This window comes from Lepidochelys olivacea, assembly GCF_965140295.1.
Source record: "Lepidochelys olivacea isolate rLepOli2 genome assembly, chromosome: 2".
Lineage (NCBI taxonomy): Eukaryota > Metazoa > Chordata > Testudines > Cheloniidae > Lepidochelys > Lepidochelys olivacea.
In genome coordinates, this window is record NC_140412.1 from 192,567,606 (window position 1) to 192,595,339 (window position 27,734).

At 40.8% G+C, this 27,734-nt stretch overlaps 1 protein-coding gene across 8 annotated transcripts in view; it reads right to left on the reverse strand.

Annotated features, from left to right (window-relative positions):
* The window catches only part of NEK11 (NIMA related kinase 11), a 170,319-nt gene that overhangs the window by 93,441 nt on the left and 49,144 nt on the right, over positions 1-27,734 (reverse strand). For all 8 annotated transcript variants that reach the window (XM_084620358.1, XM_084620356.1, XM_084620360.1 and 5 more), the window contains exons 3-6: positions 27,083-27,248; positions 21,281-21,399; positions 15,877-15,941; positions 14,127-14,253 (exon numbers count right to left, since the gene is read on the reverse strand). In XM_084620358.1, coding sequence (XP_084476484.1) covers positions 14,127-14,253; positions 15,877-15,941; positions 21,281-21,399; positions 27,083-27,248 — 477 coding nt within the window. The remainder of the gene's footprint in view (positions 1-14,126; positions 14,254-15,876; positions 15,942-21,280; positions 21,400-27,082; positions 27,249-27,734) is intronic.

Consider the following 27,734-nt stretch of genomic DNA (forward strand, 5'->3'; position numbering starts at 1 on the left):
TACCTGCTTTTCATCCCCCTCCCTCTGAGGAGTTTTGGGGCAGGGAAGAAAGATCCCACTCACCCTGGCACACCTCAGAGAGAGGGGGATGGACAAGAGCCACAGAAAGCTGGGGAGAAGTGGGGAAAGCCAATAGGTACTAAGATATTGAAGTGACATTAGAGTAGAGTGACATTAGACATTGCCACCTGTTCAGGTTTTCCCAGGATCATCCCTTTTTTTGAGGTAGCTGTCCTGGGAAATCTGTAAGGGTGCTCAGTACACACACCAGCTTTCCCAGGAAATCTGTCAGGGTGTTCAGTATACATTGTCCGATGTCCAGTTTTATGGGCTCAGGATCATCCTGGATGTCCCATTTTTTTGTACCTCAGAGGTGTCAACCCCTACCTTGCAGAGGGCTTTTCTGGGAGCAAAGGAGCCTGAGGGTGGCAAGAGAAGAAGCCAAAGCTTGGAGTGGCCTGGAGGATTTCAGAGTGGGGTGCAGTAGAAGGATAAAGATCTGGGAAGTTGGCATGGGGGTAGGGGCACATGAAGCAGCCTCCCCAGATCCTCAGCTCATGTAAATAGGTATAGCTGCATTGATCTCAATGGAGCTACACCGATTTACATAAGCTGAGGATTTGGCCCATTATTCTTAGGAAGGGAAATAGGTATCATTAAGAACAATTAGACGACTATATCAGAGATAATGAAAAAGCACTGATGTTATTAAGCAATTATTGTACTATACCCAAACTTTTTTGGAATGCAAAGTAATCAGCATGCTAACAACTCTGGGGTATCTGACACCGGATTGTATGCTTGGACCTAAAGCTCAAATGAATGAAATGACAGTGCCAGCTCAGTCAGCCTTTGGTTCTTCTCTTTCCAAATTTACTGGAGACAAGGAAGGGAACAAAGAGAAAAAACAAGCTTTAGATGCTTTAAACTAATCACAATCTCAATCTCAATCTCTATCTATCTATCTATACATGCCTTTCAGAAATGCTGCACAAACTACAACTCTGGCAAAAAATAAAAATTCCGAAGACTTTTCCCAAGTATACAACTTGCTGTATTCTAATATAAGAAATAATAAAACATGCAAAATGTACTAAGCACTCTTTCATTTTTATGCGTATTTATCCGTGGACAGGGCCGGCTCCAGGCACCAGCTTTCCAAGCAGGTGCTAGGGGCGGCATTGAGAATGGGGCGGCAGTCCGTGACCCACGGCAGCAATCCGGCGCTTTTGGGCGGCAGCTCCGCCACTCTTCCAGGCAATTTGGCAGCAGCTTCGCCACTGTAGCGGTGGCAGCAATTCGGCGGCAACTGCTTGGGGCGGCAAAATTGGTAGAGCCGCCCCTGTCTGTGGATAATCTGGGCAATCAGTCAGAGACCAAACTGGGATTTTCTGCATCGTGGATTACATTTCAGCAGATTCTTATTACTCATCCAGAGTTGCCTAAAAGCTAGGTAAGGACCACTCAAAGAACACCAGATCTGGTTAGATTGTTTCCGTATATCACACTTTACATGGGTTGTGAAGTTTTTCTCGTGAAATTTTTTTTCTGGGAGGTGCCACTGGAGAGGACTTCACTGGAGCTGTCCTGAGTTACACTATCTGCCTGTCTGACTTACCATTTGTACCTGAATATGAAATCTGTGATCTTTGCTTTGACCACAATGTTTATTTAAATACAACTATATTTCAAATAATCAGAAGAGTAGAAGGTTACTCTAAAGCAGTGGTTTTCAAATTGGGGTATGTGTACCCTAGGTGTCCATGAGCTCTCATCATGGGATACGTGAGAAAAATTCTGTAATGGCACACAACACATTTTATTTAGTAAGTCTTGGCAATCTAATCATAGGTATATTATGACCCTATCTCAGAAGGGGGTATGCAGTAGACTACATTATTTGGAAGGGGGTATGCTGCCTAAAACTTTTGAAAATCACTGCTCTAAAGCATAGAAGAGTTGTTTCTTTAGAAAACTTTCTATATGTCTTTGGTGCGGCAGGGGACATGTAATAAGCCTGACCTCAAAAGAGATGGACTCTGGACTCCTGCACTACATTGTTATACAGGAAAGTCTGATGTAAGTAACAAAGTTACATCCTGACAGAGTGACAGTGAAGCCCTGATTACACCCAAAATGTCTACACTTCTCTGTTAATTCTCATATAAAATAGCCACTAGTTTTAAAGGCACACATATGCACATGAAATAGAACACACCCCCTTAGTACACAAGTATGCTTTGCATGATCCAGCATAGGGATAGGACTTCAAACAAAAACAGTTTGTGTGTGTGCAGTTTAGACAACATACGTGAGTGGTTTATTTGAACCGAACACTTGTATGCTAGCCCTTACCCTACAAACTTGCAGAACATGTGTTATTTTTCATAGCCCTGCACGTTTCTCTGCATGTCTTTTGGAAAGTGGTTAGGAAGAGTTTTGGTGAATCTTGCCTTTAACCTTGCCTTTCTGTACTGCAATGCCATAATATTAAAATGAAACAGTGCAATAAAAAGAAACAAGAAATGCAAATTAATTAGAAACAAAATGCTTCATATGTCAAGTATTAGTAATCTCTACAATACACAAATTCTACCGCTACTTTTTAGAATCGCTGTAGTCTCAATTATGCACCTTTTCTGTGCATCTTCAGTCCCATCTTCAGATGAATAATTTTTAAAAAAACTAACAAAATAAAATCTGACAGGAACATAAACAAAGAGAAACAAGTGAAGCTAAAATGAAAATCCCATGACAGGATGCATGTGGAGCCCAATACACCTGAACTCCATAGACCATCTGTCAGAATCTGCCAAGATCACACAGAAGAATTCGAAGGTAAAGGCTTTAAATGTAACAGGGACATTAACTTAGCTCAGGAAAACAAAATTCAGTTATTGATATAATTCTTGGAAAGAGTTTACTAGGTCCCTGAATGAAAATCCAATCCGTTTCCAACAAAATTACATTTCTAATCATTTCTGCCCCATTCCTCCAACCATTATTGCAGTTTTTATGCCAGAAGTTTTGATTGCCAACTTGGATTACCATTAGGATATTTTCATTTTAAATTACTTCAGCTAATTTTAGGAAGTGAATCCTGAGAAAATATCAATATCACAATATTAAAAATAGCCAGAGCTCTGTGAACCAGCTGAGCGGCGGCGAACCAGCTGAGCCGCGGGGAACAGCAGAGCAGCACACAGCAGGAGTTTGCCTGGGAGTTCGCCTGGAGTGAGCCCAGTGAGGCTTACATCTTGCCAACGTCTCTGAGGAAGCTCATAGTAGGAAAGTGATATGGAAGGGGGGGGTTCAGCTGTTGTGACCTGCACTGGATGTGCCATGTTTGTCTTTCTTCCACAGGACAGAAGCGACTTTGTCTGTACAAAGTGCAAGCTGGTCTCCATATTGGAAGAGAAAATTGAAGGTCTGGAGCAATAGATAACGACCCTGCGTTGCATACGAGAATCTGAGGATTTTCTGGACAAAAGTCAGGATATGCTTCTACGGGCACAAAGCTCTAAAGATTTAGAGCAGGTTGCACAGCGGAGCCAAGAGGCCAGTGAAGAAGCTTGGCAACATGTGACCTCCAGAAGAAGAAGGGGGAATGTCCGGGTTCCAGCAACGCGGACACAGGTAACTAACCGCTTTCATGTTCTCTCCACAGGTACCATTGCGGAGAGTGGACCAGATGATACGTCTGGGGGGAGAAAGCAGAAGGAGACTCCGCTGGTTGGAAGGCATGAGATGCACTGTCCTGAGGTTGGGGGTTCCACGACCACCACTCCCAAGAAGGAGGCGGGTGGCGGTGGTCGGGGAATCTCTCCTCTGGGGGACTGAGTCATCTATCTGCCGCCCTGACTGGGAAAACAAAGAAGTCTGCTGCTTGCCAGGGGCTAAGATTCGCAATGTGACGGAGAGACTGCCGAGACTCATCAAGCCCTTGGATCACTACCCCTTCCTGCTTCTCCACGTGGGCACCAACGATACTGCCAAGAATGACCTTGAGCGGATCACTGCGGACTACGTGGCTCTGGGAAGAAGGATAAAGGAGTTTGAGGTGCAAGTGGTGTTCTCGTCTATCCTCCCCGTGGAAGGAAAAGGCCTGGGTAGGGACCGTCGAATCATGGAAGTCAACGAATGGCTACGCAGGTGGTGTCGGAGAAAAGGCTTTGGATTCTTTGACCATGGGATGGTGTTCCATGAAGGACGAGTGCTGGGCAGAGACGGGCTCCACCTTACGAAGAGAGGGAAGAGCATCTTTGCGAGCAGGCTGGCTAATCTAGTGAGGAGAGCTTTAAACTAGGTTCACCGGGGGAAGGAGACCAAAGCCCTGAGGTAAGTGGGAAAGCGGGATACCGGGAGGAAGCACAGGCAGGAACGTCTGTGAGGGGAGGGCTCCTGCCTCATACTGAGAATGAGGGGTGATCAGCAGGTTATCTCAAGTGCTTATATACAAATGCGCAAAGCCTTGGAAACAAGCAGGGAGAACTGGAGGTCCTGGTGATGTCAAGGAATTATGATGTGATTGGAATAACAGAGACTTGCTGGGATAATTCACATGACTGGAGTACTGTCATGGATGGTTATAAACTGTTCAGGAAGGACAGGCAGGGCAGAAAAGGTGGGGGAGTAGCACTGTATGTAAGGGAGCAGTATGACTGCTCAGAGCTCCGGTATGAAACTGCAGAAAAACCTGAGTGTCTCTGGATTAAGTTTAGAAGTGTGAGCAACAAGAGTGATGTAGTGGTGGGAGTCTGCTATAGACCACCGGACTAGGGGGATGAAGTGGATGAGGCTTTCTTCCGGCAACTTGCAGAAGCTACTAGATCGCACACCCTGGTTCTCATGGGTGACTTTAATTTTCCTGATATCTGCTGGGAGAGCAATACAGCGGTGCATAGACAATCCAGGAAGTTTTTGGAAAACGTAGGGGACAATTTCCTGGTGCAAAGGCTAGAGGAGCCAACTGGGGGGGAGCTTTTCTTGACCTGCTGCTCACAAACCGGGAAGAATTAGTAGGGGAAGCAAAAGTGGATGGGAATTTGGGAGCCAGTGACCATGAGTTGGTTGAGTTCAGGATCCTGACACAGGGAAGAAAGGTAAGCAGCGGGATACGGACCCTGGACTTCAGGAAAGCAGACTTCAACTCCCTCAGGGAACGGATGGGTAGGATACCCTGGGGGACTAACATGAAGGGGAAAGGAGTCCAGGAGAGCTGGCTGTATTTCGAGGAATCCCTGTTGAGGTTACAGGGACAAACCATCCCGATGTGTCGAAAGAATAGTAAATATGGCAGGCGACCAGCTTGGCTTAACGGTGAAATCCTAGCGGATCTAAAACATAAAAAAGAAGCTTACAAGAAGTGGAAGGTTGGACATATGACCAGGGAAGAGTATAAAAATATTGCTCGGGCATGTAGGAATGAAATCAGGAGGGCCAAATCGCACCTGGAGCTGCAGCTAGCAAGAGATGTCAAGAGTAACAAGAAGGGTTTCTTCAGGTATGTTGGCAACAAGAAGAAAGCCAAGGAAAGTGTGGGCCCCTTACTGAATGAGGGAGGCAAACTAGTGACAGAGGATGTGGAAAAAGCTAATGTACTCAATGCTTTTTTTGCCTCTGTCTTCACTAATAAGGTCAGCTCCCAGACTGCTGCGCTGGGCATCACAGCATGGGGAGTAGATGGCCAACCCTCTGTGGAGAAAGAGGTGGTTAGGGACTATTTAGAAAAGCTGGACGTGCACAAGTCCATGGGGCCGGACGAGTTGCATCCGAGAGTGCTAAAGGAATTGGCGGCTGTGATTGTAGAGCCATTGGCCATTATCTTTGAAAACTCGTGGCGAATGGGGGAAGTCCCAGATGACTGGAAAAAGGCTAATGTAGTGCCAATCTTTAAAAAAGGGAAGAAGGAGGATCCTGGGAACTACAGGCCAATCAGCCTCACCTCAGTCCCCGGAAAAATCATGGAACAGGTCCTCAAAGAATCAATCTGGAAGCACTTACATGAGAGGAAAGTGATCAGGAACAGTCAGCATGGATTCACCAAGGGAAGGTCATGCCTGACTAATCTAATCGCCTTCTATGATGAGATTACTGGTTCTATGGATGAAGGGAAAGCAGTGGATGTATTGTTTCTTGACTTTAGCAAAGCTTTTGACACGGTCTCCCACAGTATTCTTGTCAGCAAGTTAAAGAAGTACGGGCTGGATGAATGCACTATAAAGATGGGTAGAAAGTTGGCTAGATTGTCAGGCTCAACGGGTAGTGATCAATGGCTCCATGTCTAGTTGGCAGCTGGTGTCAAGTGGAGTGTCCCAGAGGTCGGTCCTGGGGCCGATTTTGTTCAATATCTTCATAAATGATCTGGAGGATGGTGTGGATTGCACTCTCAGCAAATTTGCGGATGATACTAAACTGGGAGGAGTGGTAGATATGCTGGAGGGCAGGGATAGGATACAGAGGGTCCTAGACAAATTGGAAGATTGGGCCAAAAGAAATCTGATGAGGTTCAATAAGGATAAGTGCAGGGTCCTGCACTTAGGACGGAAGAACCCAATGCACCGCTACAGACTAGGGACCGAATGGCTAGGCAGCAGTTCTGCGGAAAAGGACCTAGGGGTGACAGTGGACGAGAAGCTGGATATGAGTCAGCAGTGTGCCCTTGTTGCCAAGAAGGCCAATGGCATTTTGGGATGTATAAGTAAGGGCATAGCGAGAAGATGGAGGGATGTGATCGTCCCCCTCTATTCGGCATTGGTGAGGCCTCCTCTGGAGTACTGTGTCCAGTTTTGGGCCCCACACTACAAGAAGGATGTGGATAAATTGGAGAGAGTCCAGCGAAGGGCAACAAAAATGATTAGGGGTCTGGAACACACGACTTATGAGGAGAGGCTGAGGGAACTGGGATTGTTTAGTCTGCAGAAGAGAAGAATGAGGGGGGATTTGATGGCTGCTTTCAACTACCTGAGAGGTAGTTCCAGAGAAGATGGTTCTAGACTATTCTTAGTGGTAGAAGAGGACAGGACAAGGAGTAATGGTCTCAAGTTGCAGTGGGGGAGGTTTAGGTTGGATATTAGGAAAAACTTTTTCACTAGGAGGGTGGTGAAACACTGGAATGCGTTACCTAGGGAGGTGGTAGAATCTCCTTCCTTAGAAGTTTTTAAGGTCAGGCTTGACAAAGCCCTGGCTTGGATGATTTAATTGGGGATTGGTCCTGCTTTGAGCAGGGGGTTGGACTAGATGACCTCCTGAGGTCCCTTCCAACCCTGATATTCTATGATTCTAAGTGTGGACTGAATACCATTAAAAGAGGCAAGTATAGTAGATGTAGCTATTAGAAATAATGTAGAATTGAAGGGTGTTGAATCCTCTTTCATTCAAGTTGGTGCAAATCCTGCTACTATGTGGGGTTCCCCTCACAGCAGAACTAGGCCAGTTCTGCTGCAAAGGGCAGAGTGAAGGGCAAGATTTACAGGGTGAACATGGAGCTCACCTCTTCTATGTGTCCTTGTATGCCACTGCTCAGAAACTATGTGAAAGTGAGAGTAGGAGATTCCACAGCTAAACAGATCTTTCCTTCCTCTTCCCCTCTCTCACAGATGGCTGCATTAAGGTCATGAAGTATACTGCAGCTTCAAAGATCCAATAGTGGCCATGCAACTCATCAAATTTGAGGTCAGAAAGGTGCAGAGAATGAACAGGCAGCCAAAGAACAAGACCTCTACTCAAAATGTCTCCTCTTACCCTGGTTTTTTGCTGACATGGTTGAATTTTCTGGAGACAACGAATAAAAAAAGCATCTGAAAAAAAACAGGGTCAACTTAGTCAGTAGAGAACTAACCTTGTTTCATCTTCTTTTGATTCCCAGAGGTCACTTTGATGAAGAATCTAGATATGCCAATTAAGGATATAATTTGAAGATTTAAAGTAAGATCTTGGCTCAACTGAACTACCATTGACTTTAACAGGGCTAGGAGTTCACCGTCACAGTGAAATGCAAGAGAAAGTCAGCCTCCCAGGATGCTGAAATATCATTTAGATTCAGAAATTTCCCTTTAATTCGTAAGATCTTTCTAAAACCCACATTTTTCTGGCCTTCCCAATTTATTATAATTTAACTGACATTTCTATTCATCAGTGATGCAACTGACAGGAGTTCTTTATTCTCTTCTGCTATCCTGACTTCTTTTAACAGTGGTAGAAGTAGTCTAAGGTCAACAGTTTAATGTTTCCAGGGTTTCACATGATCTTTTTAAAAATATTGTTCTGTGTGGGCTTACATCTCACGTTTGAGTTCTGGGCATAAAGAGAAAAAGAAAATATAATTCATACAAAACCATAAGAGTTTTGCTTCATTTCTGGTTGAATTCCATTAAAACAACTAAGTTTACACCCAAAATGATAACTCCTTTCCCTAGTACCCCAAACTTGGCCTGAGTTTTGCTCAAAACTGAATAAAACCTTGCCAGCGTTTCAGGTCTGAACCTAACCGCGAACAGACAGTTGTACAAAGCTTTCATGTTTGCCTATCTGTTGTTCTGAACTTCCCTCAGGACAATATGTGAAAAATTATGCATCTTGGAAAAGATATACAAATTCTAGTTGATGAATGTATTTCATTTGCAAAATATGCCAAGCACACGTTACCAAAAACAAGTTGCTTACACCTTATTTGCTGTAAGTTTCATACAAAAAGAGTACTTCCCATAGATTATCCCACATACTGTTGCTAAAATGTCACCATAATTATCAATACTGCATTGTCATTCTTGCCATTTTAAAACTAACTGCAGAAATTCAATTGTCAAATAAACCCAGACCTAATCCAGATATATTCTATGTAATTAATAACCTACCTCAAATTCTCTATTTTTGGTCAAGACCCTAGAACTGGTAATGGCTTCTCAGTTATATCACCATGAAGTAGAAAACAACCTCTGAATAGAGCAATCTCTGTGCTCTATCCTAATGAAATCTAGATTGGAATTTCTCAGAGTTTTTAATAATTTATTACAGTAGTATGATGCCAGCAGTGTGGATGTTTTAATTTTGCTTGACCCAAGTGTTGCTTTTGATTATAACATCCTTCTTGTTTACAGTATTATGTAGGAATTGCTGGCACTGTTTTAAGCTGGCATCCATCTTATTTGTTAAACAGATGGCAGTTTTTCTATAGATTATTTTTCTCCTTTGTTGTAGAATTACTTGAGTTCACTTTTATTTTTGGACAACACTATTTGTCAGCCAGCAGTGGGCTAATATTTCTATTTTGACCTTGTCCCATTCACTCCTAGAGCACTTTTTTTTTTTTTTGCCTTTTTTTAATTTGAAAAAAAAAAAGGAACAAAAGGTGAAAAGTGACAAAGCATTAAGGATGAGTCCTCATAAAACAAAGCTTTATATAAAAAATATTCCCCAAAAAAAAAGAGATTCTAAGGACTAGGATGGGTTCTGTAGTACTTAGAAACCAAACTGAAGTTCTTCTCTACAGGCTGAATCTTAACAACAGAGCTTTGCAAATGTACATATCTTGCCTAGCATGTGTCCTGAAATGGAACCTGTCTCCAGGCCTGCCAGAATACAATCTTACAGTCACATAAACATGACTCGTTCAAGACAGCAGTGCTTAATGATTCATTGCCAAAAGAAAGGAAAATCTGGGTGGGCTTTCTAAGGTCTTTAGTTCACAATAAGTAGAAACCAAAGGATATCTGAACATCAAATTTGAGGAGAAGATACATGAAAGATATGCAGTCATGGGAAGATGTTAGCAGGATGATAGGCTCACTAATGTAGAAACCTACCATCATCTTTGGAAGGAATGTAGCATGAGTCTGTAACACCACTGTATACTTGTAAAATATAGTATAAAGCAGATCTATGAGCTGAAATAACTATCCCTAGGAAAATGAGCTTCCATAAAAAAAAAAAAAAGCTCCTCATATACTGAATGGTTCAAAAGGAGTTTTCATCATCTTTGTCAGAACCACATTAGTGGACTTTGGCCCTCAAATGTGTCAAAGCTTGCACTAACCTGATGATAAGGGTCTGCACAGAAATACTGATCTACCTTCAATTACTAGTTCATGAAAGGTCAAAATAGCTGTCAAATTAACTTGGATGGAATCAGTCTTCTATCCAGCCTCAGATAAATAAAGGTGACATTGGGTTTTAGAATAAAGGTCTCCCTGCCAGGCATAGCCACCTCCACCATCACACTCTATTGTGGGGACAGGGAAGTACAGTCAGTGGTATTTTAGGGCAAATTGTACTTTTTTTCTTGAGTCCCTGGACAAGGGGAGAGAGGTGTGAAGTGTCTTCACCAACTTATCAATATAGGATGCAAGGGCAGAGCAAGCTCATTCAAAAATGCAGCAGTCACACTTGCCGGTTAGTGAAACCTTTCTGTCACATTCACACTTTTTAAAACTCTTGATCTTTCATTATTGGCAATGAGAGGAATGATGGCATCTTGGATCACAAGGTAGATTGAAAGGAAAATATATCTGAATTGAACATCCAGAAGCTTCAGCATGGATCTAGAAAGAAACATTCAGAAGCATCAGAAACAAAATAGGATACAACATCTCCAAGTCTCAACGCGTTTTAAGGTCTGGACACAAAACCTCAATGCATCAAAGCTGTAAAAAAGAATGGCAAATTAAGTATTGTTGTTGGAACTTAATGTGTTAAAGTTTCATACATAAAGCACTGAAAAATGTCAACTCAAAATATGAAGTGCAGGAACCAAATTAACAATTCAGTGGCACGTGAAGAAGGGTTCCCAAACAAACTGAATAACAAGTAGAATCTAAAGCTAACACCAAGGCCAGCATTTCAGGGCCACGTAGCCTCAAGTGTGTAAGAATGAGCAGATGCACACAAAAAAACAGATGCGGTATTAAAAGACTAACTGAAGGGTTGAGGGAACCAACAGAAGAAATTCAAAACCTGTCACAGATCAAAGTAGAATTGGAGCAATGATGGTTGATGGGATCTGATCTCAGCTTTCTTGACTAACAAGGAGCTGATGAGAAGTTACTTAGGGCTGAGGTTCTGGTATTTGATGGTACATGTGGATCTTCAGTACCCCTACCTCAGACAGCGGAAAAGTTTTGAGTTATAGGAGTTCTGTCGTCTCTTGCACTGGGAGCACAAGACCCAAGAGTAAGAATCCTGTGTAGAAGACAGCCTTTAAAGACTAGATCTGAAAAGTACCATGAAATATTTGAAGTATAATATCTAGAATAAAGTTATTGCTTGTGATGGTTCTGTTTTGTGTGGTTTGGTGCTTTACCATCAGGAAATGTAATCAACAGATACTATATCAATATACTGGAGCAATTTCTGCTCTCATTTAGCCATCTACAACCCCAACGACATCAGAGGGATTGCATAGATGTAGTTATGAATAGAATTTGTCCCACTTTCTTTATGTTTAATGTACCGAAAGCTGCACTGATAAAACTGCTCATATTGCAAGAAAATAAAATACTCCTTATGGCAACTCAGTAACAACAACTATAATTCATGGCTTGAAAAGGATTTCACTGCGGGCTGAATGAGTTATTTCCCACATCTTTTGAAATCCCTCTCAATATTTTTTATTGAATGGAATGACACTTTCATAGCATTGAGCCCAGATTAAAGTGGAGAATCTGACATAAAATCTTTCTCAGTTCAGCTACAGGAAGCATGAGACGAGATTCCTGACTCATCCCTTGACACAAGCTGAATATTACAGTATATTGCCTGTGAATAATAGTAAATGTTACTAGTGTCTAAAAGTTTGGTGATCTGTTCTCAATATTTAGAACTGTCCCCAGGTACCACCAATATATCTGAGGAGGACTGGAATAAAAGGTGGCATAAATCTTCAGGGATTCCAAGTAATTCAGTAATAAAACTGCACTCCAGCGTTCAAAGTCTTATACAGAGAATTTTCTGATTTGGAATATTAAAAAAAAGCAATCATTCAGATACATGTGCCCACAAAAAACAAACAAGTCCCTTTTTTAAAGAAATACTACATTCTTTGGGAAGGTAATGGCCATTTTAGAATATGAGACAGTAAGTCGCTTACAAATATTTTTAGAATAGCAGGAAAATGATAAACTATTGTCTACGACAGATGACTGTGAGGGTGTGCTTACCTCTCCGGTGTCAAGTGCGTGCCACTGCCTCTGTTTCCCTATTGTGTCTCAGTTTCCCTCCCCTGGAGCACTTGGGGCACTTTAGAGACTAACAAATTTATTTGAGCATAAGTTTTCGTGAGCTTATGCTCAAATAAATTTGTTGGTCTCTAAGGTGCCACAAGTACTCCTTTTCTTTTTGCGCATACAGACTAACACGGCTGCTACTCTGAAACCTCCCCTGGAGGTTTCCCTTGGGCTGGTAGGGTGATTTGGCCAAATCAAGAATCCTACCATTCCACAGCAAATAAAAGTCCCCAAACCAAAACTATTTCCCTTTGTCTGCAGGGGTTTCTACATACCCTTTAGCCAAAGTCCTTCATCACTTAGGCTTAAGTATCTCGACTTGGTCCTTTGCCCTTTATCTCAGGGGCTCATAAAGCTCTTCAACCTTGGGCACTGTGGTTTTTCCCACCACTTATGAGGCTATGGCTACACTTGCAGATGTAGAGCGCCGGGAGTTAAACCAACCCTCGGAGACAGCAGCAGGGAAAGCGCTGACGTGTGTTCACACCGTCAGCTGCAAGGGCAGTGGCCTGGCCACATTAGCAGCTCTTGCAACACCACAGAGAGCAGTGCATTGTGGTAGCTATCCTAGTGTGCAAGTGGCTGCAGCATGCTTTTCAAATGGGAGAGTGGAGAGTGACAGGGAGTGTGTAGTGTGTACGTGGAGGGAGAGACAGTGTGTTTTGGGGGGCAGAGAGTGTCAGCAAGCTGTCTTGTAAGTTCAGACAGCGGCAGGGGGAAGGGGGAAACCCCGACACCAGCCCCCACCCCCACCTCTCTCAGACACAGGCACAAATGCCTGCCTCTGCAGCAGGAGCATTCCACAGTAATGGTTTGCTTTGTGTCCCAGAGCAGATAAGCAAGCTGGCTGTCAGAAACAGAGCTTTGAAAGGGGGTATCCGCATGCCTGCAGCCGAGTTCAAAACAATGACCGGAGTGGCCACTTGACTTCAAGGGATTATGGGATGTTTCCGGAGTCCAATCACAGCACAGTAATGCAACATGTCGCCCACACTGACACCCCGGCATTTCAGCCAGGGCGGAGCAAACTCTATGCTTCTCGTGGAGGTGGATTACCAGGGGCGCTCCAGCCGCAGAGTCCAAGCGCCCTACATGCCTTGCCAGTGTGGACACCTCAGGAGTTAGGATGTCCGGGACTGACTTAATGTGCTCTAACTTGCAAGTGTAGCCAAGCCCTCAGTGACACAATAGGTGAGCCCAAGCTCTCCCACCACTCTAGGATCTGACCGTAGGACCCTGTGGTGCAAAGCATCTGTCTGTCCTCACACTACAAATTTCTATTTCATGGATCCAAGGACTACCTCCTACTGTTTCCTTCCTCCCCGTACCCTTTCCAGGCTTCTTCAATCAAGCCCCTCACAGGATCTTCCTGGTGCCCTTGCAAGGGGAACCATTATTGGTCCTTTCCCAGATCCCAGTCACTGAAAAGCCTAACAGCAAGCTGCTGCTCTCCTTTTACTTCTCTCACCAATGAACGGAACCTGTCTTTTATCCTGTCTCCCCCTTCCCAACTGGCCTAGCTCCTGGTCTATGATCACCTGATCCTTCTCCACCAAGTTCCTTGACCTGGAAGAAAAGACAGGTACTAGCAGAGGCTGCGCCTGATCTTCCCCTTAAAGGCCCAGCTCGTCCTATGACAACAGCCTACTCACTTCTAAACATGAGGAACAAAGCTCCAAATTGCAACATAGCTATGAACTGAAATAAATGCCTTTGAATAGTTCTAATGGAGTAGTCAAGCATTCTAACCAGGTGGCCCTGACTTCTTTTGTATTCAAAAAAATTTTTAAAGAAAAAAATAGCAAGCACATAATACAAGCAAATAGATGGTGACCTAGAAAACCAATGCATTTTAATTGACTTGCTCATTACAGGCAGTCCAGTCCAAACAGCATGTTGCCCACTCACCAAATGTCAGATTTTGTGTCATAACCTTGATGTTTCAGTGCCTCTGGGCTCATGTAGTAAGGTGTCCCAGTAAACGTAGTTGCCAGATCACACGATCCCAACAAGAGACGAGAAACTCCGAAGTCCCCTTAAAATAAAATTGTATTTTTTTAAAAAAATACTAGGTAGGTAAGAAAATCTAGACTAAAAATCAAATCAGGAACTCTAAACTTACTTTGAGTGTCTTTAATATAACATTTTATAATTTAATATTATTTTAAAAATTTGAGGCCAGATCCTCAGCTGGTATGAATTCTTATAACTCTGCTGAAATCAGTGGAGCTATGACAATTATCAACAAAGATCTGCCTCTTGAAACACAAAAATTGGGGTAATTGAATGGATCAGAGTATTGGTAATGAGAACTTTTCACTTCTACACTGTTGATTCAAATGCAGCCAAAGCTAATAGTAAACAGAAGTTTTTTCCATCTTATGGCTGTCTGGTATATTATAAATTGATTTGACAGAGTCAGTCCTTTCCCCCATGGATTAATGTCCATACATCTCACAGAAAGCAGCACTAACTGGCAACGTTGCTTATACTCTCAGCAGAGATGCTAAGGATTGAAAGGGAATGGAGAATAAACTTTGTCTCCCCTGTTGATGTGATTCCTACAGTTCAAGGCCAAGGCATATTGTCTAGGCAGTGTGGAGAATTTTGCACTGCTGATGCCTATGCATGCTGTACCTTTTAAATAGAGAATTTCGACACCTCGTCACCATGGTGATGGGTGCAGTAGAAAATCAGAGATTAGTTTAGATCAAATTGCTACAATATCAGTCTGGAACCTTTCATTACCATGATATTCATATAAAAGAATGTTTAGAAGAAGTAAAGAAAAATTACTAATAAATTTAACTAACAATATGGCTGTGACCGACACAAACATACTGAGTATAAGAGTCAGTACACCTATCCCCCTTACAAAGGGGAATAAAACAGATGCAGTGCATGAACATATGCCCTTATACAGAAAAGACAAGAACTGTTTTATGAGGGGGGAAAAGTTATTGCTTTTGCAATTAGTTCAGCAGAAAAGATTTTGAAAAGGGGCATTATTTTATTAATGTTAATATTGTACAATCTTTGAAAATAAGACATCTGCATATTATAAAAATAAGAGAGACCAGAGTTTTCTCAGTTCTAGTGTCTTGACAGGACTTTGCAATATGTTCCTACAAATATTTCATTTTGAAATGAAAAAGAACCAGTTTATATAAAGATTAGTAAATCTAGGGTGTAATGGGTGGAAATAACTATTATAAATACAAATAACTATTAGAAAAGGCTGGAGACTAAATTCTATGCACATTTTAATTATCTATAATGAATGTTCATAAGGACATAAAATGATTTTACAAGGAAAACTTGCAATGATTTTTCAAACATGGAGAAAAATCAATTGGTCATGAATCTTCTATACAAAAGATATACATCGTTTCTCAAGTCTAGATCAAGTTCAAAATAAAATAATGCTTTAAGATATCCTTTTGTTTTCAAATGCTTGTGCATGAAAAGTTGACATCCCCAAGTTAAAAAGCCATACACAAAACTAGGCATTACCATAGTTTTAGAACTATACAACAAAAAAGATACAGTGTATTAGACACCTCTAGATACCATCTAATTTAAATCTACATACTTATAACATCTGTGATGGAATTTTCTATAGTACTAGAAGTCATCTAAGAAAGTAAGAAAATCTTACCAATTTTAAGAAGGTTATTTTTCAAAAAAATATTCTTGGCTTTTAAATCCCTGTGAAGTATTCGCCTGAAACACAAAGGGGAATTCAATTTCATCTGATCTGGGGAAATTATAGTCAAACGCACTAACCCAGCCACTTCCTTCATTAGAACTGTGTTACTAAAGGCCAGCCTGGCAGACTAGGACCCAGTCCTGCAACTCACAATACACAGGCACATCCCTGTACCTGCATCTAGCTCCATTGCCTTCAATGAGGCTCCTTGGGGTGCAGAAATGCATCCATGTGCAGTCATTTGCAATATTAGGAACTAGGAACCTAGCATAAAACACATGAATGCAGGTATCACAGTTTGAGACTATCGCTCACTCCTCTGATGTAAGGAATTAGGTGAGCTGCAGAGGCAACCTATTCAGCCTCTGATGGAAGGGAACAAAACCTGTTGCTCTTTTTACCCATCTGGGTGCTTTTAAGGGAGCTATGTTATGTCATCTGCCAGAAGGATAATCCTCACCATGAGATACTTCAGAATAGAGGAATTAAAAAGTGGAGGATCCTCAAAGGTCTGAGAACCCCCTCTCAGGGAAAAAGTGTTCCTTGAAAAAAAACAAAATATATCTATTAAATATATATCATTCTCTCCTCTCTCTTTCTCTGTCTCTCCAATCAGTTTTAACCAAGCTGTTCCTCAAAGAGTCACATGACATCATAAGTCATGAGTAGTGCTGTGTGTAACCATATTTTCTCAACTTCTTGAAATTTCTACCCATGACACCCTTATCTTCCTCCCCGCACGAAATAAAAAAAAAAATCACCATCATCTATATTACATGCAAATCACAGGCTCAAGGAATTTTTGTTAATTCTCCCCCCATAGGGCTCCCTCACGTCCCACCATCCTATCTAGGTCCTACCTTCCCCACTTGATTTCTGCAGTGTCCATTGCATATGCAACAGTGTTCTTTCAGGCAATAATCTGCCCCCGAATGGAGTTAGAAAAACAGTCTGCAATACCTACAGTTACTGGTATTGCATGTAGTCTCATTGAGACCAATTCTTCAACCATTTACAATAGATAAAGAGAGCACCACAGGCTCTAGAATCCTTAGGGGTGAGCAATAAAATCAAATATGGTAACTGACTACAGTCGTTGTTCAGCTGTCTTCAAATATTGCCCTGTTTTTCCTGAAATTTTTAAAGTGCTCTGAACTGAAACAGTGTAGTGATTTCTAAAATGTTTTCCATATTGAGACAATAACTTCTTCTGATGTATCATTAAACTGAGCAATGTAGTCCACATCTTTGGGAAAGTACTTTTTTCATGAGATACAAAGGTAATTTCACAGAATCCAATATATACGATTCACAAATAACAAACAATAAAATACAAATAATAAATGCCTAATATTAGGCATTATTGTATATTTATAGACTGCAGATTGAAAAATGAGTCTTTATGCTTAGTGAAATATAAAGAAAAGATTTCAATAGTATTTTAATATTTTAACTACTTCTTCCAGTTCTTGTCATCAAGGATAATAGTTAACCAATTTGTTTCTATAGTGCATTAAAATATGAGAATGAATTATCAATGGATTATGCAGTGGGTATTTACCAAGGTTTCTAAATAAACAAATGAAATATACTTGTTATAGCAACTTTTTAAAGCAGTATACATGCATTTGTCATACATTAAATTAGCAAGGAACATTAAGCTATTTAAAGTGACATTCACCTTTATATCACATATGTATACATATTTATTTTTATATAAAATGTCTCACTTTGTACAGATGGATACATTCTGCGGCTACTATTCATCACAAAGAAACTCTGAAGTAAACAACCAGTCACTGATTTCTGGGTGGTAGGATTTGGATTCCAAAGGGTGGGCTTCAAATGTGGCTACATTTAGTTATTAAAAATGTTATAAATTTATCCATGTCTATGTACAACAGACTGTGCATTTGATCCTTACTTGTCATATAAAAGCACCATACTTCAAGGTGCAGTAGACAGAAACAATCTATTTTCATAGAAATGTATGGAAGAACTTTTTTCAGCATGTTCCGCTCATGCTGAATAAGGCTTCCTCTGCCATATGCTACCAACTGAAACAGAGTGAAGTTTACTGCTGTGAAAATATTGTGGAACTAATTTGAACAGTGTGAAGAACTATTTGTAGAGCTAAGTGGCTTCTGGCAAACTTGACTCCTGTGTAGTAGAAGGAGGAAAGACCAAACATGTAATCTAGGCAGTGCCTCCTGCGCTGTAGGATGGTAGTTGAAAACCTATTTGCATCATTGGGGCTACCATGCCAAAATCATTCCATTTTGAAACTGCTCTAGTGGAAATTACCAAGGGGAAGGACCACATAGTGATTAGTTTTACTCAAAAGAAGTCTCAACAATGGCGTGATTGCCTGGATGCTGTTAGGAGCAATTTTGTGTGTGGACATGTGATGTGTTGCAAGCGCTAGACCAAATGGTGGTTAGCATGCTAACTTTCTCTAACCTAAACAAGACCATTAAGCACACAGACGATTATTTCTCTCTTCTGTTATACTAATGATAGATGAGATGTGCATCCATTTATTCTAGACAATTTAGCTGTCAAGTTCAAATCCAAAAAAACTTCCAATTATGTAAAATACACAGTAGGTGGTGTGGTCACCATGAGATAATCATACCCTTTGAGATTTGTGAGGCACAAGAAAAAGATGAAAATCTTTCTAATCTGTACTGTCATTGCAAAAATCCAAAGCAAAAAACATCTTGTTTTGAAAATAGAATTTTTAAATACAGTACTGAACCAGTAGTTTCAGCTAAGCTGTAGGCACATGCTCAGCTATGTGGATAGATGTATGCAATTTAAATGCTCCTGAGCAAAAGTTCTCCTTCACACTATCCAAGAAATTTTTTTTTATTATGAAATGCAATTGTTTATGAATACTCATGTTTTCCAGTTTTAGGGCCATGTTGTCTTCGCACTAGAACTGGAAATGATTAAAAGCGTGCTATAATTTTTCCATATTGTTAGAGAAGAAATCAGTATAATCATATAAATAGAGGCTGGCAATTATATTTTTAGTACCTAGAATGGATGCCTGTTATAGACTTATTAAAAAGTCCACATATTTACATTCTTGCTATGTAGTTTTTATGGTGCATGATAATAAAGCAATACCAGAAAGGTACAGAATATTTTTTTAAAATGTGCATCTATATACAAATATATGGCACATTAAAAGGAATGCAAATAAAAATTGTCAAACTATCTGAGCATGGTTGGGGAAGTGCCATTAAACAGTGATGACTCAAAGAGAGAAAATAAATAGCTATTCAAAACTCAAATTGTTGCTGCCACTGGAGAATTAAACTGTACTTCTCAGGAAGCCCAGTAGTTTAATACATTTATTTACCAAGGGAGGTTTATTTACCAGAGAGAGTTCTAAAGATTTATTTGCAGACCAAGTGGAAGACAAGAAAAATACAGTACAGGGAGAAAGTTGATAAAAGGCACATGAGGGAGAACCTGAGATACAGAAGACATAGAGAGATAAAAGTCACAGGGGAAAGACAGAAGTTAAGAGCCTAGGACAGCAAAGCTTTTTTATTCTCACTTTATTACATAGTATATCCCCTTATTTCATGCATATATGTTTAAGTAAGGGTTCACACAAAACTGTCTTTCCAGGATATCTGCATTCCTAATGCCTAATTCCCCAACTGGAGTTTGAAAAAGAAAATTGGTAGTTTAATTAGATGTTGAGGTTTTTCATTTCAATCCTATTCCTCATTTTCTGTCTGAGGCAAATGCTGGGAAAGCACTGCTTGGATAATCTGAAAGGCAGCACTCAAAGCAAAGACCTCTATCCATCATGCTCTCGTCAGCACAGTCTGTAGATGTATAGGCAAAGGTACCAACCTCTGCTAAAATAACTGCCTGCACAGCTAGGGGATTCTTATCCCTAAAAGACTGGCATGGGTCCAAGTCTTTGAGTATGGGAGGATGAAATATGCTGGAATTTGGGAGGGTAGAGCTAGCTATATAGGATATTATATCAAGCTCATCACCATGGTACTTCAGTGTAGCCAACAGCCACAAACAACTTTGATGAAAAAGAGAGAAAAAGGGAAGATGCTGAAAGTTAGGCTCCCTGCTCTAGAACTTCTCAAAAGCCACGGAGAAAAGAGTCTCTCATCCCGTGTCTGCTCTCCTAGGGCTTAATCCTGATCCAGCAAAGCACTTTAGCCCATGCGTAACTTTCAGCATGTGAGGAGTCCCGTCTAGGTTAAACTTAACCTGTGTAATGAAATGTGAAAAAGTGGACTAGACAAGCTACCTAAGTAGTGTTTAGTACACTGATAGGACTATTTGCACCACCAGGGTTAGTATGCCAGAAATCACTGTCCATATTGGGAGTACATTAGTGGAGACTGGCTAGGTAGAATATCATACGGTGGCTAGCCTTGCTCAAAGCAAAACTAATCCAAATAGTAGTTCAACTGTCTGCAGATTGCTGGGAGCAATTGTGTGTGGACATGAAGGTGGAGGGGTGTTACAGATGTGCTGTTGAGACCAAACAGTGGTCAGCTTGCCAAATTTATCTAGCCTAGACAAAGCCATTCAGCCTTTGAGTGGAATCATTATTTCTCTCTTCATATCTCTAGACTAGAGAAGAATAAGTGGACCTTATAAGTAGATTTGAAATAAATAACCTGTGGAACTTTGCGGAATGACTAATTTATTTCCTCTGGTGTCATGGATCTTACATTATTAGTTATAAAAATATGCTCATCACTTAGAGATTCGAAACATAATTGCCTGAGTCACCTGCAGTATTTTTTTAGGTTAAGTCGTTGATGTACTAATGAAAGTAGTATGTGCCTTCAAACACAAATCCAAAATGAGGAACATTAGGCTAAATTTATCCCTGAGGTAACTTCATTTATATTAATGGAGTTGCTCCAGAGATAAATTTTACTCTTTATGTTTAAGATGTGTTCTCTCTCTTATAAGGCTGAATATTTGTTTTAATCACAAGATTTGATTAACTGTTTTGATTCTACTCTGTATTCTCAAGGCTGTCACCTGGATCTTAGAAAATAAAGGTCTGCAAATGATGACTACTGCTAAAAGAGGGTCATCATAATATTGCTAGATGATAGGTTGAAATAGAAGTATAGATATTGAAGGGTCAGACCCTTAAAAAATGCACTGTTCTTGCAAAATGATTTTTCAATAACCACTTTACACATACTATATTAATTCAAAAGTGTTTTATATCAAAGAAAAAAATAATCAGCAGGGTTTTATTTCCATTTGAATATCTGTAATTAGCCAATACAAGTCTGCTCTGTCATATCACACCTAACTGTTCTCATATTAAAGTAATTTACTGTACCTTTCATGCATATAGTTGACTCCAAGCAACAACTGTATAAACCATTCTATTATCTGGCTTTCAGTGAATATTTTCTTGGCTTCTTTGTATTCTTGAATTTTGCAGTCTAGATCTCGACCCTGAAACATTGGACGATATTTGCATGTTTAAGAGAAGGGTTATAAACATTTCTTCTTATGCCAAAATATAAGACTCAGTTGTTATCTGAGACCCAGAGGGATATTGGCTAGAGGACACATCCTTTAATTCTAATGCTGATCTTTATCAATGTAGCTTTCTAAAATTTCTGTTTAATACAATTTTTCAAAATACATGCAGCCTAAAAGGAAAACAACCTTCCAGTTAGAGATATTGAAGACCATGAGTCTTTGGGTTAAGTTTATAGGCAAGAGCAACAAGGGAGATGTCGTGGTGGGCATCTGTTACAGACCACCAGACCGGGAGGATGAGGTAGATGAGGCTTTCTTCAGAAAACTAAGAGATGTTTCCAGATCACAGACCCTGGTTCTCATGGGGGACTTCTATAACCCTGACATCTGCTGGGAGAGCAATACAGTCGTGCACAGACTATCCATGAAGTTTTTGGAGAGTGTTGGGGACAACTTCCTGGCGCAAGTGCTGAAGGAACCAACTAGGGGCCGGGATCTTCGTGAGCTGCAGGTCACAAACAGGGAAGAACCAGTAGGGAAAGTAGAAGTGGGTGGCAACCTGGCCAGCAGTGACCATGAGATGGTCAAGTTCAGGATCCTGACAAAAGGAAGAAAGGAGAGCAGCAGAATATGGACTCTGGACTTCAGAGAAGCAGACTTTGACTCCTTCAGGGAACTGATGGGCAGGATCCCCTGGGAAGCTAATATGAGGGGGAAAGGAGTCCAGGAGAGCTGGCTGTATTTTAAAGGAGCCTTATTGAGGGCACAGGAACAAACCATCCCAATGTGCAGAAAGAATAGCAAATATGGCAGGCGACCAGCTTGGCTTAACAGAGAAATCTTCGGTGAGCTTAAACACAAAAAGGAAGCTTACAAGAAGTGGAAACTTGGACAGATGACTAAGGAGGAGTATAAAGATATTGCTCAAGCATACAGGGGTGTAATCAGGAAGTCCAAAGCACAATTGGAGTTGCAGTTGGCAAGGGATGTGAAGGGTAACAAGAAGGGTTTTTACAGGTATGTTAGCAACAAGAAGGTGTTCAGGGAAAGTGTAGGACCCTTACTGAATGGGGGAGGCAACTTAGTGACAGATGATGTGGAAAAAGCTGAAGTATTCAATGCTATTTTTGCCTCGGTCTTCACAGACAAGGTCAGCTCCCAGACTGCTGCACTGGGCAGCATAGTATGGGGAGGAGGTGAGCAGCCCTCAGTGGTGAAAGAACAGGTTAAGGACTATTTAGAAAAGCTGGACATGCACAAGTCCACGGGGCCAGATCTAATGCATCTGAGGATGCTGAGGGCGTTGGCTGATGTGATTGTACAGCCATTAGCCATTATCTTTGAAAACTCATGGTGATCAGGGGAGGTCCTGGATTATTAGAAAATGGAAAATATAGTGCCCATCTTTTAAAAAGGGAAGAAGGAGAATCCAGGGAACTACAGATCCATCAGTTTCACCTCAGTCCCTGCAAAAATCATGGAGCAGGTCCTCAAGGAATCTATTTTGAAGCACTTGGAGGAGAGGAAGGTGATCAGGAACAGTCAACATGGATTCACCGAGGGCAAGTCATGCCTGACCAACCTCATTGCCTTCTATGTTGAGGTAGGTAGGAGATAGTAGTACTAGTTTCTCTGTTACCTGTTTTTCCACAAGTTAGCTAGATGGGCTCTGCCTGAGCCTAGTAATGTACCTAGAAAGGGATAGTTCCCCTATCCCATGGAGCCAACCAAGCCAGTCCAGAAGAGGGAGAAGAGAAAAGAAAAGAAGCTCAGAACTCACAACCAGTGACAGCTCCTTGATTCCCCACCCGACTCCAAAGTGCCTGCTCTAACTTGGTCTAGCTGGTTATGGTCCCATAAGGACCATACACCTGATGGGGATTACCACAGCGGACCATGCTCCACCCACTCTTCCTCCCTGTCCTAACATAACCATTTTGAAATAACGTTCAGCCTTCATGATTAAAAGATTGGCTTCAATGACCTACAAATTATTCTAAGCTTGATTCTGTGTAAAAGGTAAGTACCTTAGGAAAAACTGCTCAAGAAAAACAACTCTGAAATGTTGTTGCCAGGAAACTCTGAAGAAGTGCACTCTTCCTATTTTGTGTTTGGGAAGGTCAGTATATTAATGTTCAGGAGAGAAGGAAATAAAGCAAAGGACAAGGAAGATGTCAAGCTACTTCAGACATTTAAATTTCATGAATATTGTATAACACGCAGTAATAACTATTTTCAAACGGGATTTGCTTTTTTGGCTTTTATGATTGATAATGTGAACAAGCATTCGTGACTAAAGTTGCTAATTTTCCTTAGAGAATGTGTATTTCAGGCTGAACTGAAACTGCACTGAAGAAAGGAAATGAAGTTATTTTTCTTTTGAGAATGTAATGACTTATGTTTTACATTTCATTGTTGTATTAAAAAAATCATATGTCATTTAGGGGAAGTAATCCATTATTGTTTTTAAGAATTATCTTTCACTGATGTCCAGTTTTAGGCACCAAAATAGAATCAGAGGTTCATCTAGGTACTTTTGTTTGAAATCAGATTGACGTGACTGTTTTTATATTGCCTTAAAATATTTGAAATGGGTCACCCAACAAAGAAGTCCACAAAAACAAACCAGAACACACACACTTCTCTTCTATCATTGCGAGTGTCGTTAGCACTGATGAAAAGTGCCAGACTGAAGTACTTTGTTATTCATAGAACAGGCACAGCTTCAGGCAGCTGCACAGGAGGCTTGCACTGCACTGTTCCATCAGCAAGGTTCAAAGCCACAGTAGTTTGGAGGAAATAGAACAAGGGGTACCTCATCTTCCCATGCTAACTTAATGATTGGTCTTTCTTCTTAACCTGTCAGCTAGGGTAGCAATTACTGCCAATTGTGGAAGTAGTTCTGTACATTAGAAACTGGACATAGAACACAGTAAGCTTCCAAACACCCATCAGGTGGCAGCAAATTTTGCTCACCATTAATTTAGGCAGGATTTAAACAGACAACTTTTAGGTGAAAAGCTCTATATGCCATTACCTATAAAGCTGTATTAGAACTATGCAAATATAGAAGTACATTTTCTGCTTTCCTAGTCCACATTAGAGCAGCCTGAAGGCTGCTTTTACTTGCCCAGGTTACATATAACCTGAAGGGCATGTTGCAGCAGCTGGTGATTGTCTGGGTGCAGGGGAGTCCCTGCCATGCCCTTTTCCTTCAGCCATTCTCTCTATACCAGCTCGAGGGAGGGGCTGGGTATAGGATCCATTATGCAGGCTCTATAGCATTAGAGGAAGAGAAAGCCCCTACATTGGTATGATGTGCCTGTGGCTAGTTATTCTGGCTTTAGGGCAACTTTGTACCAGTGGCACAGTAAAAAGTAGCCCTAACACAGGGAAGAATCTAGGCCCTTGACTTGACTTTTCCCTAATTTTATACGTCGGTTCCATAGGTATCTGATCATAAAGAAATACCCCGTTAAGCGTTATTTGCAACTTATCAGAGTTCTTTTGTAACACATGTTGGATCAACAGAGTGACAGTCATTCACTGTCTCACAACTTTGAAAAAACTGTGTCATTTCCAGAACAAACTTGACCAGACCAACAATAAAAGAACAGTTAATTATCAACAAAGTTACTTTAAGGAGTGAATTAATTTTTGATTCGATGGAATTTTATTTTCTTAATTGTTAAGACCAAATTTGGACGCTTGCAACAATGTGATTTTTCCAGCACAAAATCCATTTTTTTTGGAAAGTAACAGCCAAGTTATAGATAAAAGTATCCAGGATAACTGCACATTTTGAGTTGGGTGGAAAATTTTTAAAGAATATTAAAAGGTTAGACTTGGTTGTTTTTTTTACAATTTCATTTTAAAACCTTACAATATATTTTACCTAAGTCTTTCAACCTGCCATGAACCAAATGTGGGATTCACAAAAAATGGGAACAGAAGTTTAAAATGTTGTATGATTTATATCAGAATTCTGCATTTTCCATAAATTATTATAATAGAAGTGCGATAGCAAGTCTGTGTGAAGTAGAAATACAGTTGCATTAACAATGAGGAACATCCTTTGTAATGGACAAGCAAGTTGTGTATCCATCCTCACGGCCAAATGTCGCATTCAGGCCCTCATTTTATACCCTGCTTTACACCACCATAGCATCCTCTCCACACTGGCCTCCCATATACAACCAAAGCCCACCTTTCAGTCCATGCAAATACCGATACTAAATTCATTTTCCTTTCCTATCAGTTTGATCATATAACTCCCCTCTTTGAATCCCTCCACTGGTTTCCTATCCAACATCATTTCAAATTTAAGCTTTTTGTCGCCACCTTCAAAAAGCTACATAACTCTGCCCCTCTCTATTTATCCTCTCTTAACAAATTTAATAATATCCGCCCCAATTCCCCGCACTCTGCCAACACTCCCGGCTTCATCTGCCCATTTGTCAGATCTCCATGCCTTTTTCCATACAGCCCCCTATACATGGTACCACCTCTCTGAGGGCGCTACTCTATCCACATTTAAGTTCCTCTTAAAGACCCACTTATGTTATGCTGCCTACAGTGAATCAAATTGGTTTACATTTAAATTACCTATTCGCAAAAAGAAAAGGAGTACTTGTGGCACCTTAGAGACTAACCAATTTATTTGAGCATGAGCTTTCGTGAGCTACAGCTCACTTCATCGGATGCATACCGTGGAAACTGCAGCAGACTTTATATATACACAGAGAATATGAAACAATACCTCCTCCCACCCCACTGTCCTGCTGGTAATAGCTTATCTAAAGTGATCATCAGGTTGGGCCATTTCCAGCACAAATCCAGGTTTTCTCACCCTCCACCCCCCCACACACAAATTCACTCTCCTGCTGGTGATAGCCCATCCAAAGTGACAACTCTTTACACAATGTGCATGATAATCAAGTTGGGCTATTTCCTGCACAAATCCAGGTTTTCTCACATCCCCTCCACCCCCATACACACACATGTATGTATGTGTGTATGGGGGTGGGGGGGATGTGAGAAAACCTGGATTTGTGCAGGAAATAGCCCAACTTGATTATCATGCACATTGTGTAAAGAGTTGTCACTTTGGATGGGCTATCACCAGCAGGAGAGTGAATTTGTGTGTGGGGGGGTGGAGGGTGAGAAAACCTGGATTTGTGCTGGAAATGGCCCAACCTGATGATCACTTTAGATAAGCTATTACCAGCAGGACAGTGGGGTGGGAGGAGGTATTGTTTCATATTCTCTGTGTATATATAAAGTCTGCTGCAGTTTCCACGGTATGCATCCGATGAAGTGAGCTGTAGCTCACGAAAGCTCATGCTCAAATAAATTGGTTAGTCTCTAAGGTGCCACAAGTCCTCCTTTTCTTTTTGTGAATACAGACTAACACGGCTGTTACTCTGAAATTACCTATTGTTATTCCCCTTCCCCTGATGTCAGTCTACTCGTTTTATCCTTAGTCTATGAGCTCCACAGAGCAGGACCATCTTTCTTAAGTGTTTGGAATGTGCCTACTAAATAGCAGATGATACTGCAAATAAATAATGTTATGAACTAAGTCTTCTAAAAGGCCTATTTTGAGAAACACACTGCCTCTAATTTGTTCAGAATAATTTACAAGAAGTCTTACCTCACAGTATTCAGTGATGATGCAGAAACTCTCTCGTTCCACAAAGCTCACATAAAACTTGACAATGGCTGGGTGATCTAGCTTGGAGAGTAGTTGTGCTTCTAGATTTGCTTCAACTGTTTCATTGGGGTTGAGGTCTCCAACAGAGATTTCCTTTAGAACCTTTCTGGAAAAAAAGATCCCTCAAATTAATAAAAGCAGCAATATACAACATCAAATAAAGCTTCAGCCACAGTTATAGTTTCCTACCATGACATCTTAATACCAGACCTTTAACTGGAATAAGTTTGATCTGGCTTTGTAATGTGAAGTGATCAGGCAATATCAAGTAAATATAAAGACACTACAGTAAAATATTGGCAAACATGCTAGATATTAAAATGGTCCAATACCACTGCACATGATCTCAGGTATATTTGCAAAAAATATTTTTGCCAATCCAGCAAGATTTAAGAAAATAATTTTGCTCAGTAACTTATACTGTACTATTTTTTTCTTGACATATTTTCACTATTATAGCCTATCATATAATATTGAATGTACAATAACTCCTCACTTAATGTTGTAGTTATGTTCCTATAAATAGGGGAGGTTAGGTTCCAGGGAAAAATTTTTTTTGCCAGACAAATACCATATATATAGTCTTATACTG